This window comes from Vanacampus margaritifer, chromosome 8 (genome assembly GCF_051991255.1).
Source record: "Vanacampus margaritifer isolate UIUO_Vmar chromosome 8, RoL_Vmar_1.0, whole genome shotgun sequence".
NCBI lineage: Eukaryota > Metazoa > Chordata > Actinopteri > Syngnathiformes > Syngnathidae > Vanacampus > Vanacampus margaritifer.
The window spans coordinates 3,812,324-3,828,977 of record NC_135439.1 but is presented as its reverse complement, the minus strand read 5'-3'; the positions used below and the strand labels follow the sequence as shown (position 1 = coordinate 3,828,977).

The 16,654-nt window shown below is 42.5% G+C and overlaps 1 protein-coding gene across 1 annotated transcript in view; it reads right to left on the bottom strand.

Annotated features, from left to right (window-relative positions):
- The window catches only part of slc12a5a (solute carrier family 12 member 5a), a 151,972-nt gene that overhangs the window by 120,803 nt on the left and 14,515 nt on the right, over positions 1 to 16,654 (bottom strand). Inside the window, exon 3 of the mRNA XM_077572853.1 lies at positions 14,931 to 15,148. Within this exon, the coding sequence (XP_077428979.1) occupies positions 14,931 to 15,148 (218 nt within the window). The remainder of the gene's footprint in view (positions 1 to 14,930; positions 15,149 to 16,654) is intronic.

Here is a 16,654-nt window from a genome sequence, read left to right as displayed (position 1 = left end):
GTTCTAGCACAGAGGCAGCGAGTAGCACAGTAGTGAGATGAATCACTCCATCAATCTCCCACGTTGCCTTTGCTTGCCAAGGAGAAACCAAATCAACGCGTCCAGAGAAGTCAGAAGCGAAGGAACTCCGCAGGACCTCGCTGAGCTAATTACATCGACGGGAGGAGTGTTTTCTTTCATTATTAAAAAAAAAAAAAAAAAAAACAGTTTTGTTTATTGCACGCCGAAATCCCACTCTGTAAAATCAACAAATAAGCATCCATATTAGATTAGGTTTCCTTGACAACACGGCACCCTGGCACGTCCAATAATAGAACAGTGTGACGTGGGATGCTCTGGGTTTCTCTTCCAGAGGAGACAAAGCTACAAGAGAGGAAATGTGATCCACTTGAAAACAACTATCTGGATGGAGTCCATTACAGCCCTTATCCCGTTGGCGCCCCAGGGTTTAGGGAAGACCCCGTTGGATGGTCCCCCCCACCCCCACCCCACACACACACAGACCCCTTGAGCAGAAGCCGCAGTATTGATGTGGCAATGGGAACGGCGATAAATACTCACCGCCACATCTGGCTGTGTGGAGAGCAGCGCGGAGGCCGTAATTGGTTAGGTCTGATTCAATTAGTGGTTCACACAAACAGCCGGGACAGATTTCACTCGCTCAGTGTGAGGCTAACGCTGAAGGGTATGCCTCGATGTCCCTCTCGTCACATACACCAGAGAATGATTATTTATTTACTACAAATAACGGATCTTAAGTTTATCTATGCCAGCGACATATGTTGATAGACAGAAGAATGACATGTTGTTCTTCCATTTTTTTTTTGCTTCCACCTGCTGCCATTCATACAGAATAAGAGATTTGAGTTCAACTAAACAGATTTCACACAATTTAAAAAAAATTCAGAGTAAATTGCGATGAGATTTTCATTATTTCAGTATATTGGATTATTTTTCTGACTTTCCAATATTAATTAATGATATGATTAATGATAGAGATTCCTAGCAAATTTTATGCTGCCAAGTTAATAAACCAGCTTTGCGGGCTGAATTTTCAAAACAATCGGCGGAGCGCTGCTCAGCCAGTGTTCATCTACCACGAATCTTTTTTTGCAAATGAATGACGTAATCAATAAAATAGACAGATTAGGATGCTAATTGCAGCCTCAATCATCACCGACAGAAAATGGATAACAACACAGTGTAGAACAGCGCCAAGGACTCTGCAGTATTTTGTCACCTAGCCGAGTGCCAAACAAGACATTTTTGCGAGAGCGGAAGTTCAGTCCGTGAACATAATGTGTCAAATGCCATCGCTGCAATGTGGCTAATCCGTGCAAACTCTTGACAGGTTCTTTGAAAATCACACGGAAGGACTGACGCTGACCTTTCGTCGAACGCAGCGATCTTGCCATGTCAAGTGCCAAGGAATCCATGCAACGCAAACACACAAGTAGCACACAACCGCCTATCGGCACGAACTTACATGACATAGTTGTGTTCACTGATGCGCTCGGCGCACGCACACATCATCAACCACCGCCCAATCATGCAATCCCTGTCATTAATAAAGTAAGCCCGTGCCTGGAGAGGAGTTCAAGCATGAAAGACAAAAGCGTTACGTAACGCATGCATGGAATTCTAAATCGGCAGACCCGGCTTTAGCTTTTCACGAGTGAGAATCTTGGCTTTAAATAGTTGCAATTATAATGAGCACCACTTCACAATGGGTTTGCCCCGTTGTGGGTATGGGGGGTGCGGGGGGGGAGTGTTCAGGTTAATGTACAGCTAGCAAAATACAACAGGTAAATAGATAAATATCTCTGTAACGATTCCATTCTATAGACAGCATATTGCAGACATGATGTCATTATCACATTTAATAGGTTACAGTAAGGATTAACTGCAGATCAATGTGATAGATGTGAAAAAGAGAATGGCAACATGCAAGGTTTGCAACTCCAAGAGACACACAAATTACAGCATCTAACTTCATCCATCACTATAAACCCACTTAGGCAGGTAAGCTGCATTAACGTCACAGTTTGGCTAAAAGATAGCTAGTCAAACGTTAACTGAGCTTAAGGTGCATTTAATTAAGAAGACAAAGCAAGGGACAATGCAAAGACATGAATTGAGAATGTGCTAGCAGAGCTAACTAAAGCAACTCGGGTACTGAGTGCAATGTGGCTAAAGTGCGAATATATGTTATATGACTGTGGAAGATGTACTCAGGGATGTGATTTGACCAAAGCGAAATTATCTGAAAATTTAGCCGGGGGTCTGGGGGCCGCTGGCACCCAGCTAGGTCCAGGGCAGTACCCTGGTGGGGGGACAAGGGGGGCGTAGCCCCCCGGAGCTCATGGGTTTTCCGTGTTTTTAAGTACTTTCAATGCACTCACATGACAAAGAAATAGACAAAACAACAGCATAAATTATCAATGTATATTGAACTATCCCATATAAAATGGCAGTTTTAGTCAACTCAAAATCAGTCACATTAAAAAACATTGGACTGCCTTTGCTTTTAAAAACTATCACTGAGAATATCATCATATCTAACTAATGTGATTACTAAGTTAACACATAAATAATGTTGAAGAGTTAAAATTTCATGAACAAATAATTGTATCATGACCAAATGAAAAGTAACTCATATTAGAGCATACCACAAATGTCTTTGTTATAGCAGAAGATGTTATCTGTCGGAGTCATGTGCATACACAATGAACTACAGAAAAAAAAAAAAATCGGAATTTTTTTTTTTTGGGGGGAGATAAAAAAAGCGGAATTCCGCGAATTAGCGGAAAAATCACATCCCTGTGTACTACAGTATAACGCAATTAAAGACTTGCTTAACCCCAAATCACTTTATTCCACTTGAAGCTTGATTTTTGTCACAGTAACTATGTTGTGACTGGCTTGCAACGTAAAGGCTTATCCTAGGTTAAGACCAAACAATAATTATTACATCGACCCTACATTCTGATTGGCTGTCGGCGATTATGACGCAATGTGACGCATTTGCAAACCACAGCAAATTGGCTGAAGAAGCACAACTTTTGCTTCAAATGCTTCTTCATCCGTGCCGCCCGGCACGCGCTCACACATGGATGCGCAAACTGCATTGACTACAGAAAACACACTTCTAGAAATATTCAGTTTGACCGCAGTATAGACTGATGACTTGCTGCACACAGCAAACTGTGGCCCTAACATCACCTAAGGATCTGCTTTCAGGATGCAAAATATCTCACTTTGATTGGCTCTATGTAAAAAAAAAAAATGTGTCAGTTGGGAAATTGTGGATCTAAACAAACCTGTAGTTTTGTCACTACAACAGAAACATGACTAAAAGTAAACAACATTCTACACATGTATACTTCTGTGAAGACTTCTGGGAAGTCTTCTACTTATTGCTGCGCTACTTATTTAATTTTAATTGTATCTCTTTCTATTCTGTTGTTTTTTTCTTTACTGTAAACTGCAGCTGGACGGCGTCCAGGAAAAAGTTCCCCGCGGGGAAAATAAAAGTATATCGTATCGTATCGTAACATAGAATGATGTACATACGTTTGACTCTCTGAAAGGTCTCCGATTTTAAACCTGACTCCGTTGCAGACGTGCCATTAGTGAGAATTTGATGCACTGTACTTCTGGCGGCTTCTCATGTAGATATTAAAACTTTGGCTCAAACACAAAAGGCACTTAGAGAGCGATGGCGGATAAATCCGAGGACTTCATCATCCCTGACAAAGTCGGCAATGTAAAGATTAAAAGGGCAGACGGGACTGAGGCGATTTAAATGAGAACTGGGCGGCCACACGCAAATCATTTACGCGATGGTAAGTATAATATTTGACAGCTTCAATTGCTTAAGAGCTGGACCATGGACCATTATGGACATCAATTGCTTTTAAATGAGTAAATACAGTAAATGTGTATGTTGACAGTGGACTCCTGTCCAGATCCTGAACCGGCACCGTTCTATACAGATGCACACCTAGTGTGTTATTACATTTTTAACATTTACATTGTTAGTGGAAGTTAGGACAGTCTTTGCCACACATTAATTGGTGTGATAGTGTTCGGTCCCTGTACTGTTAAAGCATCCGGACCTTTTTAATTGAGGAGTCGTGCACTATGCAAAATAGTGTGGCGCCATACTGCAGCATCAGCAGGTGTTTGTGACCTCCTTTGTCGTACGACACCCCGTTGCTTTTTGATCTCAGGCAAATTAGGACAAGAGGCCCAAGAGGAACACTGTGTGATCCTGAAATCCGCATGCGGTCCAGTTGAGAAAACAGGACCTCATCATCAAACATGTTTTAATCAATGCCGACTCGCGGCATCGACGGGACTCTATTGAGGTACGACGGGCATCTACGTATGTGGAAATCTAGGACAGCTGACTCCAAAAAAGAAGCAGGCTGCAGCATGGAGCGAGGGGGGCAAAGGATTGCATCTCTCTGCCTTTTATACCCCGTTCCGAATTCAGCGCAGCTTTATGTGAAATGGAAATAGTCGCGCCGGCCGTTGGGCTCATTCTCACGGCTTTGTCTCTGGCTCCCGATAAGCCTCGAGAGGGAACAAGAGAGCAAGAGAGAGAGAGAGAGAGAGAGCCGAGAAAAATTGGGGTCTAAAATAAGCGTCCGAGAGAGCGTTTGCCTGCGAGCTTGAGGGAGGGAGAGCGAGAGAAAGTGATACCGAGGGAGAAGGGGAGACATCGTTCGGCGAGGCTGTTGTGTCTTCCAACGTGGCGATGGAGCCACTGCAATGCACCAAAACCAAGGGGAGCGAGGTTGAAAGGAGTGAGGGGGTGGGTAAGCGAGATGGCAAGGAACGCTGGAGACGAAAGACCGGGTGAAATACAGAGAAAAAATGGGGGGGGGGGGGGGGCACTTGTACCAAGAGAAAGAAAGGGATCATGCAGGGGAGGCAAACACAGGGTGCGATGGCGTGCGTGCGTGCGTGCGTGCAGCGGCCATCAATCTACACGCTGATGTTTTGGGCTGGCGGAGGGGAGGGAGAAAGCGGCTCCGAATCAACATGTCGGTATCTCACTTCAGTAAGTTCTGTGCATTTTATGCCGATAGATACGGATTTTTTTAGGCAGATGCCGATTCCTACATTTGTCAGAATAAAATTAAGATAACCGATTAATCAGATAATTCATTAGGAAATATACGGTATATAATGAAAAAATAACTAAAAGATATGAATTACAAACAGAACATTTGTCTGTTTTGCAACACTTTGTCAACATGTCATTTTAAAGGCAATACATAAATAAAGTTATTTTTACGATTGTTTACACCAGACGACCTTCATCTCCTGCTACCGTCAGCCTCTCCATCCGACATTCACAAAGTGATCCTGCCAACTAGCAAATTCCGCCGCCCGTCCCGAAAAGACACGCTTCAAACAGCCCCCTACTTTAAGAATGATCCAATATCAATGCCGAGCGCCACCAGCCAGAGCTGTCACGTCCGCAGTTTACCCGGCCAACGAATAAATGGCTGCAAGACAGACAAGAGGCCGGTTGGAGGGTCTCCTTCGAGCGCTCATTGTCAACGGCGGTGCCTCCACTTTTGGTCGGTGAGAGATAAAGAGAAAGGTCAAGCAGACCTGAGAGGGGAAAGGGAAGACAGCTGAGCGGCACACAAAGGTGGGAGATGAATAGCCTGTCATGGCTCAATAGAGGCTCAGAACATCTGTCGCGAGGCTCCCTAAACGTCCGGTGGCTAAAAGGCCAAAGTAATGAACTTGTACTGGACATCACAATGACTTTAATGCAGTGAGTCCCAACCACTGCCGGTGAAAGATGATCAGGTGTGCCACAAGAAATAACCCAATTCATAAAGGCTGAAATCTAACATCCAGAAGAAACCCATCCTGGGAGCAGTGAAGCCAAGAAATGAAGAGAATAGACTGCTGGGAATAAATTATTACAATTTCAAGGAACAAATATTTGAATTTAGGTAGGGATGTGCATCTCTCCAATAAAAGACAATAGTATATGTTTAAAGTGCAACGATTCGATTTGTTTCGATTCAGATCATACACCCTTGACACTAGAAGGGATGCAAGCCACTGATATCAAGACGAGAAAGCTCCTTACAATTCCCGGAGGGTTCCACCCCAAGTCCAGCATCCTAAGGCTGTACACAAAGCGGAATGAGGGTGGCTGTGGAGTACTGGAGTAAACCAGGAGGAAACAACAGGGCTCCAAAAATACATAAAGAAGATGGCCCCCAGGGACGACCTGCTTAGGGTATGCCTCAAGCAACAGAAGCCCAATAAGGAGAAGGAGCCAGATGGGCTTTCATGGCAAGACAAGCCCCTGCATGGCATGCACCACCGACAAATTGAGGACGTCAAAGACAGTACGGAGGCACTAATCATGGTAGTACAAGAACAGGCCCCAGACACAAGATCAATCCAGGCCGGGGTCTGCCACATTAGACAGGATGCAGGCTGTGCAAAAAAGCCCCAGGGACAGTGTAGCATTTCACAGCAGGGTGTAAGATACTGGCAAGCAAGGCATAAATGGGAGCTGCACAACCACGTAGCAGGATTAGTGTACCAAATACGGAGTCTCAGAATCAAGTTGGCAGACACCTACGAAGGTGCTTGAGAACATCAAGGCCAAGATTCTGTGGGACTTCTAGATCCAGACCGACAAACGGGTGATTGGCAACCAGTCTGACAAAGTGGGTGGTGTTTAAACTTCAGAAGAAAGCAGTCATGATAGACGTAACAAACCCGAATGACAGCAACAACCAAAAAAAAGGAACAAGGAAAGCTGGAGAAATACCAACATGGAAGAACTCGAGAAAATGTGGAGGTTAAAGGGAAGAGTGGTCCCAGTAGGGATTGGGGCACTGAGAGCACTAACACCCAAGCGGGGTGAATGGCTCCAGAAGATACCAGGAGCAACATCCAACCTCACACTGAGAACTAAGATCCCGCGCAGAACCCTGCAGCTCCCAGGCCTCTGGTAAAAGGACCGAGCTTGAAGGAGATTCCACCCAGGTGGGCGAGGAAACGTATCTCAATACATTCGGTGTCCATGACTCGTATCTTCTAGATCAAAACCAATTTTCCGATTCTAATCGATTCTTGGTTTTCACCGGGTACTCCGGTTTCCTCCCACATTCCAAAGACATGCATGGCAGGTTAATTGAACACTCCAAATTGTCCACAGGTGTGATTGTGAGTGTGGTTGTTCGTCTCTGTGTGCCCTGCGATTGGCTGGCAACCAGTTCAGGGTGTACCCCGCCTCCTGCCCGAAGCCAGCTGGGATAGGCTCCAGCACCCCCGCGACCCTTGTGAGGAAAAGCGGCCAAGAAAATGGATGGATGGATGGATAATCGATTCTTGTTACGCACCTAAATTCAGGTATGCAAGTCCATGCTTCAGACCGGCAGAGAAGGCCACCCTTTTTAACAGCCTTTCATTTCCAACGCTGCCCTTCCTTCTCGAGTTCATGGTGTGCGTTTTAAAGGTTCGGGACTGGCGACAGAACAAGCCTTGGCGTCCCCAAGTAAGTGGACGCACTGACCCGTGAAGGATGGTGAGGGGCTTGCAAGATGGAGGATGTGTTCTAGCTACCCCCTCCCCGCCTTGTTAGCGTGTCCGAGGCCTGGCCTTGCGGTTCACCACCGCAAGAAGCGGATTTTGTCACTTTCTGTCAATTTTCTCCTGAGCCACAAAGCGCACACACAAACATGCATGAACTACATACTACGCGCATACACACACCTCCCCCATAAACCCCCAGCATGCACTGTTACATAACACACACACGAGGATTTCTGGATTTACCCCCCCCCCCCCCTCTTCGACTGCTCGCCTTTCCCATTATTCCTCTCGCTGTCTCTTTTACACACACGCACGCACACGCTGTTCGCTCAGCCATATGCTTAGCACGCACCTTCCATCACACGCACACACAATGCAGACGGTTGTGTAATTTACTGGTCTTCTGATCTCTCTCGCGCTCTCTTCCTCTCTCACGCTGGGTTTTTTCACAACACGATTCTGACAGCAGTTGCCCGCAGCAGCCTTGGATCGGAGTGAGGAGCACAAGCGCCTCCTGTTGTCGTTTTTTAAAAATGCACTTGCGATTACACTGGGATGAATCGTATTTGTGTCTTCAAAAGTCTGTTGTACATTTATGCTATACTGTATATGATTTTGATTATGATTTTAATGCATTCTTTACTGTCTTGCCATCAAATTTTGAAACGCAAGGGAGGACCCTAGTCACACCACCTGCTGTTTAATCAAAATCAGAAATGTCTTCTATGCTGGTTATTATACACTGCGGTTTCAGGAGGCCAGATCTGATTTTGTGCCTGTATATTAATCTGTAGTGTTTATTTTTCACATTTTTGCTCATAAATCAAGGCTAAAAATTGGCCAAGCCATTCTAATTCAATTCCTATCCAAAGATAAAGATTCCATGCATTTGTTTCTCTTTACTCTGCTTTGTTGTATCTCAATTGTGCCACTTGTCAGCAAGCACTTGGATGCCCACTGAGCTAAATTATGTCTCAGAAAATGTATTAAAATTTGTCTAACGTGAACTTTTGGGCCCTTCGACTTTGGATATTGTGAATTAAAGATTTGTTTTTTTGCCCCTCCAATAAGACCAACACCATTAACTCTTTGACTGCCAGACGTTTTCAGAAAAGGGATGCCGTGGGTGCCAGCCAATTTTAAGCATTTTGACTGATCTTTCAAGGTCCATAGAAAATTATGTGTTTGGACTATGGAAACACACATACTACCAAAAAAAGATTTGACACTCATCTTTCATCAGAAAAAAAAAGTTTGTTTCTACCTTATTCCGTTTTTCAGTAATCCACAATAGAAAATGGTTAGTTTCACCTCTGTTTTGAAACAAACGTCTTTTAACGTCTTTGGCACTCCTCCATAGGATTTTACTAAACGTTATTTAACGTTTTTGGCAGTCAAAGAGTTAAACACCCAGTACTTATTTTACACTTTTCAGATGTCGGATATAACGCAGACTGCCCCTAATTCTATCAAGAGCAAGGCACTTGGCCCCTTTTGGACACATCGATGGCGCCGTGCGCTAGGCCCGGCAAAGATATATTTGACGCCACTTCAAGGTCAAAAGCATTAGAGAGTGAGGGAGAGGGAGAGAATGGGGAGGAGGGCAGAAGGAGGGGACGCACTTGGCGGCCAGACCAAACTTGCTTGCTCACATCTCGGAGCGAATCAATGGAAACAAAATCAGGGAAGAAGAACCCTGTGCTAAAACGCCGGAATGTCATTGGCACACTGAAGAGATTTCACACACTCAATGTGATTTAAGCTAAGTGCACACATAAGACAATCGAGACAAATTTGAGCATTTTCACTCCCGTGCGATCAAATTCGGCAAGGCCCCCGATTGTCGAATATCCCTGTAAAGATTATCCTGAGTGATTGCCATGTGGTGTGGGGTGAGTTAAGACTGCCCCCCCTCCCCCAATCTCCTCTAAAAATGGTGTAAACATGCAGATGATTTTTAATAAGTGAGAGATACGTACCACACACGATGATGAAAAAAAAAAGTGTGTTCTTAACTCATTCACTCCCAGCCATTTTCACTGAAGCAGCCCCCTTCGCTCCCGGCTGTTTTACTGTATTTTGACTGATTTTGCAAGGCCCACAGAATATTGTGTTTCTATTACTATAAAAACATGGAACCTAACAAAAGAAATATTAGAGTCTCTTTTTTCACCAGAGAAAAAAAAAGTATATTTGTATCTGTTTCCGTTTTGCAGCAATTAGCATTGGAATATACCTAAGTTTCATCATTATTCACAAACCTATTGAAAACTGTCAAAAGCTTGTTGCAACATGGCCCTGGTTGATCTCTTATACTCTGCTTCCAACTGCTGGCCGTTTTTGTAATAACTGCCATTGCTCTAAGCGACCTCTTCAGATCATAGGCCTTCAGAATGCTCTAGCATTGAAAAAAAAAATACGTAAAAAACATATAAATAAGTTTTGGGGGGACCATGGCAATATTTAAAATAGAACGTTTTTATATGTTTTTGGGGAACAAATTAGTTCATCGGAGTTTGACATGAACAATAGCCCGGGACTACCACGTGGTTGTGTCGAGCCACCTGAAGTTCACTAATTGGCTAAGTTTTCTTCTTTCTTTTTTGTGTACTCTAACCATTAGTTGCAGATAGTCATTAGTAAGCTTGTCTGAATAGTGATATACATAGATTAGCTTGCCGTTCATTGACGTGATTAACTTACGTACGCATTAGCATCTAGCTTTGTTGCACTCCACAGATGAAAAAGCCTTTTAGTGCTTCAAGAGTTTCACATTGGCTGCGGGTCGCTTCTGGACCTGTACCAGGCATTTGGGTTTGATTGATGTATTCTCAATAATCAGTCTTGCATATCTGTATTCATTCATATCATTTGCATCTCAGCAATCAACGCACAATGCTACAGTATTCATTCAAAAATGTCTATTTTCTGGTTTTCCTTATTTTGCTTTCTACGTCAGGTACGTCATTACCTCCTTTTTAGAGCCTGAGCAGCATCCAGACTTCCAGAACATACAAAGAAACAGAAGGACTTAAGCTAACCGTTAGCTGGTAACTACTACTAGTCGTATAGTTTCATTTCACATCACAATCACGGAATCCAGTGACCCCACCCATCACTGTGTCAGATTTTGCGATTGTAGCTATTCAACAGGTTTTCATATTTAGCTACTACAGTCACTTGCAGCCCACCCAACACTTTCCTGAGGAGAATATTTGAGAGACATCCGACAATCTGGCCTTTTGCTGACTTAGATGGAAAAGGGTGGGAAAATGCTTACATTCGGTCCAATTGCTGTATGCGTGTAGCGTGCTTTACTGCCTTTGCAAGAACATGTGTGAGATTGTCCTGATGGGAGAAGTGTTGTGTCGCCACAGCAACCCGCAAAGTTGAAAATGAGATGCAGCGCCGTCATCAAGTGAAAGCAAAGCGGGGGGGAATTAAAGTCCTTTAAATAAAGCGCTCCCTCGTCTCTCGAGAGAAACCGAGACGAAGAGATTTGTTTCGAACTTGCTTAGGACCAGCACAGCCTTGTGGTTCTATCCAGAGTCGTGATGGATGATTGGCATGCGGGGAGTGGGGGGAAAAAAAACGGAGGTCCTGAAGAAGCATAAATTATTGTGCTGTTAATTCAGCAGCACCGGAGACCAAGTCTTGTAGCTTTAGGGTTTCCTTAAGCAAACAATTAACACTGCAATGTAGCCTCCATTCTTAACATCCATTTTCGGATGTGGATGCAGGGACCACACGAATGCATTATTTATACGATTAAAATGTTCAAATTTAATGAATTGATGGAGTTCAACCGCCCTAAAATAATGTATAAAGCCGATCATGAAATGTTACCAGTCAGTATACAAACATAGAACTAAACAAAAAGGACGATTTATTTCAACTCAAAGTGTCAGTTTGTGGAACAATCTGGATTGTAAAAACAAAATAATTTCAGTCTATCAGTATTTTTAAAAAATGTATAAAAGCACAATTACTGGAAAAAATATATATAGCACAAGGACATGCTGTTGAATTATTTTATAGAATTGTTACATTGAAAGCGTCTCGTTATTTTTTTCTGTTGATTTGGGGCAGATAAAACAAGTTTTCTTCCTGTCCCCTTTCATTTATTTATTTTTTTTTTAAGAGTGAAATAAATTTGAATTGAAACTAGCTGATACCATGGACCACCTTGAAGAGAAAATCTATGATAATTAATACTAGAAAATTCCCACAATTTTTTTTATGGGGCTGCTGACTGGCACGCCAGGAGCTGATGGCATGACAGCAGAAAGGCATGATCTGGGATTATAGCGACCATGGCACAACAGTGTGAAGATAATTTTTTCCCCCCAAAATGAAATCACCTGAAAGCCTTTTTTTAAGGGTAATGTCAAAATTACTCATTTTACAGAGTTTGAAATCATATTAAAGTGTTTGGGGATTATGTGAGTGTCAATTTCTTGTGTTTTCTACTATTCTCAGCAAGTGTTTTTTTTGTTTGTTACATTTTCCTTTAGTTTCATTTATTATGCAACAGTTTGCAATGTGGCTTAAGTTGCTCGAGTGCTTTCTCATTGGCACAAAATGAAAGTGCGCTGCTTCAATACTTTCCTCACAGGGAAATGAAGGAGGAAAAATCAAAAGCTGCGTTAATGGGAATCCGCCCGCCTAATCTTAAATGTCATTAAATGTAAAAGCCTCCTTCTGAAACGCATTGATTCATTTGCAGAGAGGCGCCCGCTTGCACTTGACTGCATGGGAATGGCTGCTCATTTTGTATGCTAATCTCTGCCAACGTTGATGGGAATTTGGGGGAGCCTTTCAACTCTTAATGTATTACGGCTGCGCGTTCGGCTGCGACAGAGCGGAGACGCAGAGAAAGAAAACGACTTTGTTTACTGCAAAGCCGAATAATGGCTCGTTGCGATCAATACGATATGCATCACATCATAAGGTAGTAGGCTACTGAGATCTTCCATTAGCAGGAAGTGCCATAAGCGTACATTTACCACCGCCACAAACGAGCCAATACAAGAGCTGCGTTAAAGAAGACATACGGCATTATGGGAAACTCATTAAGTGTGAAATTAAACAACCTAGCACACCCTTTGTTATCTGTTTCATTTAGGGTATATGACTTTAGTCAAGGTAAGCAGAGCTGTATTGACTTTGGTTGGATGCAAAGAGTAGTGTTGGCTAACAACGTCTGGTAAGAGGCACTTTGATTGCTTGCAGGGTTTTTCCTAGCTCAAAATGATGGGTGAGTAGCGATACCAGGTATCGGTGCCAATACCAGTCTTGTTTTAAGGTATCGGGACCCGCGGCGGTGGCCTATACCATTATCGGCCGCCCTTCTGCAGCCATTTTACAATCAAGAACTAGAAATGCGAAATTATATGAATACAAAGTTGCCTTTTTTTTTTTTTACTACAATCATTAAAAAGTCACCCACTACTACATATTAGATTGTAAATATAGTTCAGTGTAAAAAAAAAATATTTTTTGTTTATTGTATATACGGTGTTTTTATGATATTGACGATGGTTGGAGCGCGCCACCTCTGCCTCACAACCAGGAAATGGGTGTCTGCAACGGTTGCTCCATGATCTTTTTCTTCTTCGGTACATTAAAGATTAAAAAAAAGGAAGAAAAAATTTGTTTCTTCTTTGATTGTTGCTTCAGGTCTTTCCGGTGAACTGCTGTTGATATATATATACACACACAACACTGCAACTGCAGTTAAAATGCGTTGCTGCCGAGCTCAATCAACACAGCTGGAGGTGGTCGCCTCTGAATTTTGTACACAGGAAAAACCCTGGATTGATGGAAGTTGTTGATACATGTTTGTGTTTGCACCTAGATGCACTCTGCACCAAAATTGCATCATAGTCTTGAATTGTAACAGTAATAATAATATAATGGTACCATGACTTACAAATGACCCAACTTGCATGCTTTTTGGGGTACTGTATGAGCCAATTCTTTGCTTCTGTGTTACTAACAGTCAATGCGGCAGCAAACCCTCAGAGAAACAATCAGAGATAATTGCATGATGATGTGTATTTAAAACCAACACAAAAAAGCACTGGGAAAGTCAACTACTTTAATGCTAGCACACAATCCAAAATGCCATAGACCGGCTAATGAATAGATCCGTGTTGTGGCGTTTCGGTGACATTTGAACTCAAATGGTGAAGCTACACAGTAATACTCAAGAGATAAATTATTTATCCTCTGCAAAAAAAAAGACTAATAACAATGCAACTTTCTAAATGAATAGAGTGTCAATAACTCCCTCGGGGCTGAAGTCAGAGGGCAGCCATTTTACGTTGCCACTTTTACTGACAGCTTCTGTTACGTTTCTTCTGAAAACACTGTTATCAGTGCATTTTTTTTTTTTAACGCTAGGATCCCTCTATGGAGTCACACGGGCTTCAAACTTCACCGTTTGCATCGTTCAAAGTATATTATCTCAATATTGTGAAATGTGACTCACGGGAGGTAAGGTTTACATTTTTCAGGGATTAATTTTTTTCATGATGGGCTTTACTTTCACTTGATTGTTGATGGCTCTGACAACACGATGCAGAGGAATCTTCGAGAAGTACCCGGAGATATACATTATGAGAGAAAATAAAAAGTATGTTCCTTAACAATGAAATATACATGTAGTGCTTCTCCCAGAGTTAATGGTACAACTATATGTCAAACACTGTGGAAATTTTGCCGTAGAGGCAGAAAATAACGTGAAAACGTAATCAAGTTAGGTGGCCTTAGTAAATGGCAATGTAAGATGGCCGCCAGTGGCTTCACTTCTCCCAACAGCGAGTATGCGGCATTGACAGTCCATATGCAAGTCTGTGAATAAATCACTCTAGTTGTGAAACTCTTCTTTGTTTGTTACTGGTGGCCTAACAAAACACACACACACACACACCAGAATGGAGTACAAGTGGGGCTGGTATAGAATACTGGTAATTCCTAGCTTACATCACAATTAAAAATGGTGGTCAACTCAGTGAAAGGAAGCTCTCCACTCATTGAAAAGCATTATTATTATTATTATTATAATAACAATAATAATAATATTATTATATAATAACAGTAAATGTATTTGACTACATAATCTGGATTCAGTCGTTTAAACCAACACGTGTTTGTTTACTCATCATGTAACTATAAGCAAAATATGCCAAGCAATGAACCAGTAGCAGGAGGATAAAAATATATCATTTTTCATATAAAATGTTATATATCAACATCCAGACGGTGACCTTTATCTGGCCCATTCCACATTCATGTCACACATCTGTGCTAGCATGTAGCCTGTAGCTGTGCGTGTGTCCTACCTTTCAGCGTCACCACCGTGGACGTCCACGCCTCCGTCGCCACCACCGCCGCCGGTTCGGCTCCATCGATACCGGCCGCATCTTCCTCCGCTTCGGCTCCGCTCGGTTGCTTGTCGCCCTCGAAGATGAGGTTCACTTCCCCCTGGATGTCCGCGGGGAGCCCGACGTCGTCGCTCTTGGAGACGGTGAACCTCTGGCTCATGGCTGAGAAGGCGACGCTGGGGGTCGGGGAGCGGGAGGTTTATTTATATTTTGTTCGTTTTTCTTTCCGCTTCTCGCCCTGGCTGTGTTCGGACCGCTCGATGTGTGAGGGACCCCTGGGAGAAGGTTCGGTCCGAGTCAGGTGAGAAGATGCACGGCGGACGGAGACATCAACCGGTGTCCGCTGGCTGTCTGGTGAGGCATCCGGGTCCTAACGCCGACTCGAAATTGACCCACAAATACACGTTGGGATGCTCTTTATTGACGTTGTGATTGCAACACACGCGAGAGCACACTATATGATGTGGTTACGCTATATAGTGGTTGGGGGAATATTTTGGACACGTTTTGACTAACGCTCAACGTCGCCGAAGTCGGCGTTGCTATGCAACCACATCAGCCCGCCAGCGTGAAGCTCAAGGTGTTGAGACAAAACATTAGGGACACTTTACCATGGAAAACAAGGTAGGTGCTGAACTGGGAATTGTGTCGAATTGCTTGAATATTGAAATGGCTGACATATTTGTGTGTTTGTCTTTTTCTACCTGATTTTCCCCCTCTTTTTTCGTTTTTTGCATTTACAAATATACAGTACTTCAATGAAACTCCAACAACCTCAGTCGTATTGCACACACGGTACGCCAGGGGGCGCCCTTTATCCACACATCGCATTTGTCAGACGCGCTGACGTCACAGGAGTCTGGAGGAATGTTGACGTTACAAATAAGGATGGTTTAAGAAAGACAGGTGAGCTTTTGCTCTGGCTCACCTGAAATTATGGTTCACTTATTTTGGCAATGTCTAGATGTGTAAATTTATGGGAACTACTCCATCCTTTTTTTGTTTTCATGACCAAACTCAAACTTATATTTCTTCAATCAGACATTGTATGGGGAAAAATAATATTAAATATTTCTGCTTGAGTGAAGTATAATATATTTGTATAATTTTATTTGGGATGTATATATAATGTGTACCCCCTAACGTTATATTCAGTGTTCATAAATGTAAAATGTTATTAATTAATTTATTGTAGTAATTGTTTCTTGTAACTTACGTTTGTTAAATAAAGTTGGGGGGAGGGGGGGTGTTACAGTAAAGATGGTGGTTAGGTTGCAATTAATATAACTATATATGGTGTATATTATACTGTATAATGAATTATTTTGTATTTTAATGAAATACAATAGAGTAAAATATGCTTTGCTTTATGACTGCATTTTGTTTTATTGTTTTCATTGCAATTTATTTAGTACAGTATTTTATTGCATTACTATTTTTATGCTAGCTATTTGTTACATCTCTACTGTGTTGTATTGTATTTTAATTCTGAATAGAAATTACATTTTTTATTTCATTATGAGGGTTTTTCTTGCTTGATTGTATTTGTTCTGTGTGTTGTTGTTTTTTAAATATCGTGCACAATTCTGAGCTCGTTTGTTCACTCAGGTCGTTTCCTTGACTGAGGATGGAAGTGTTTTGCTTTCAACAATCCACTAGATGGCGCTAAAAGCTTCCTAACA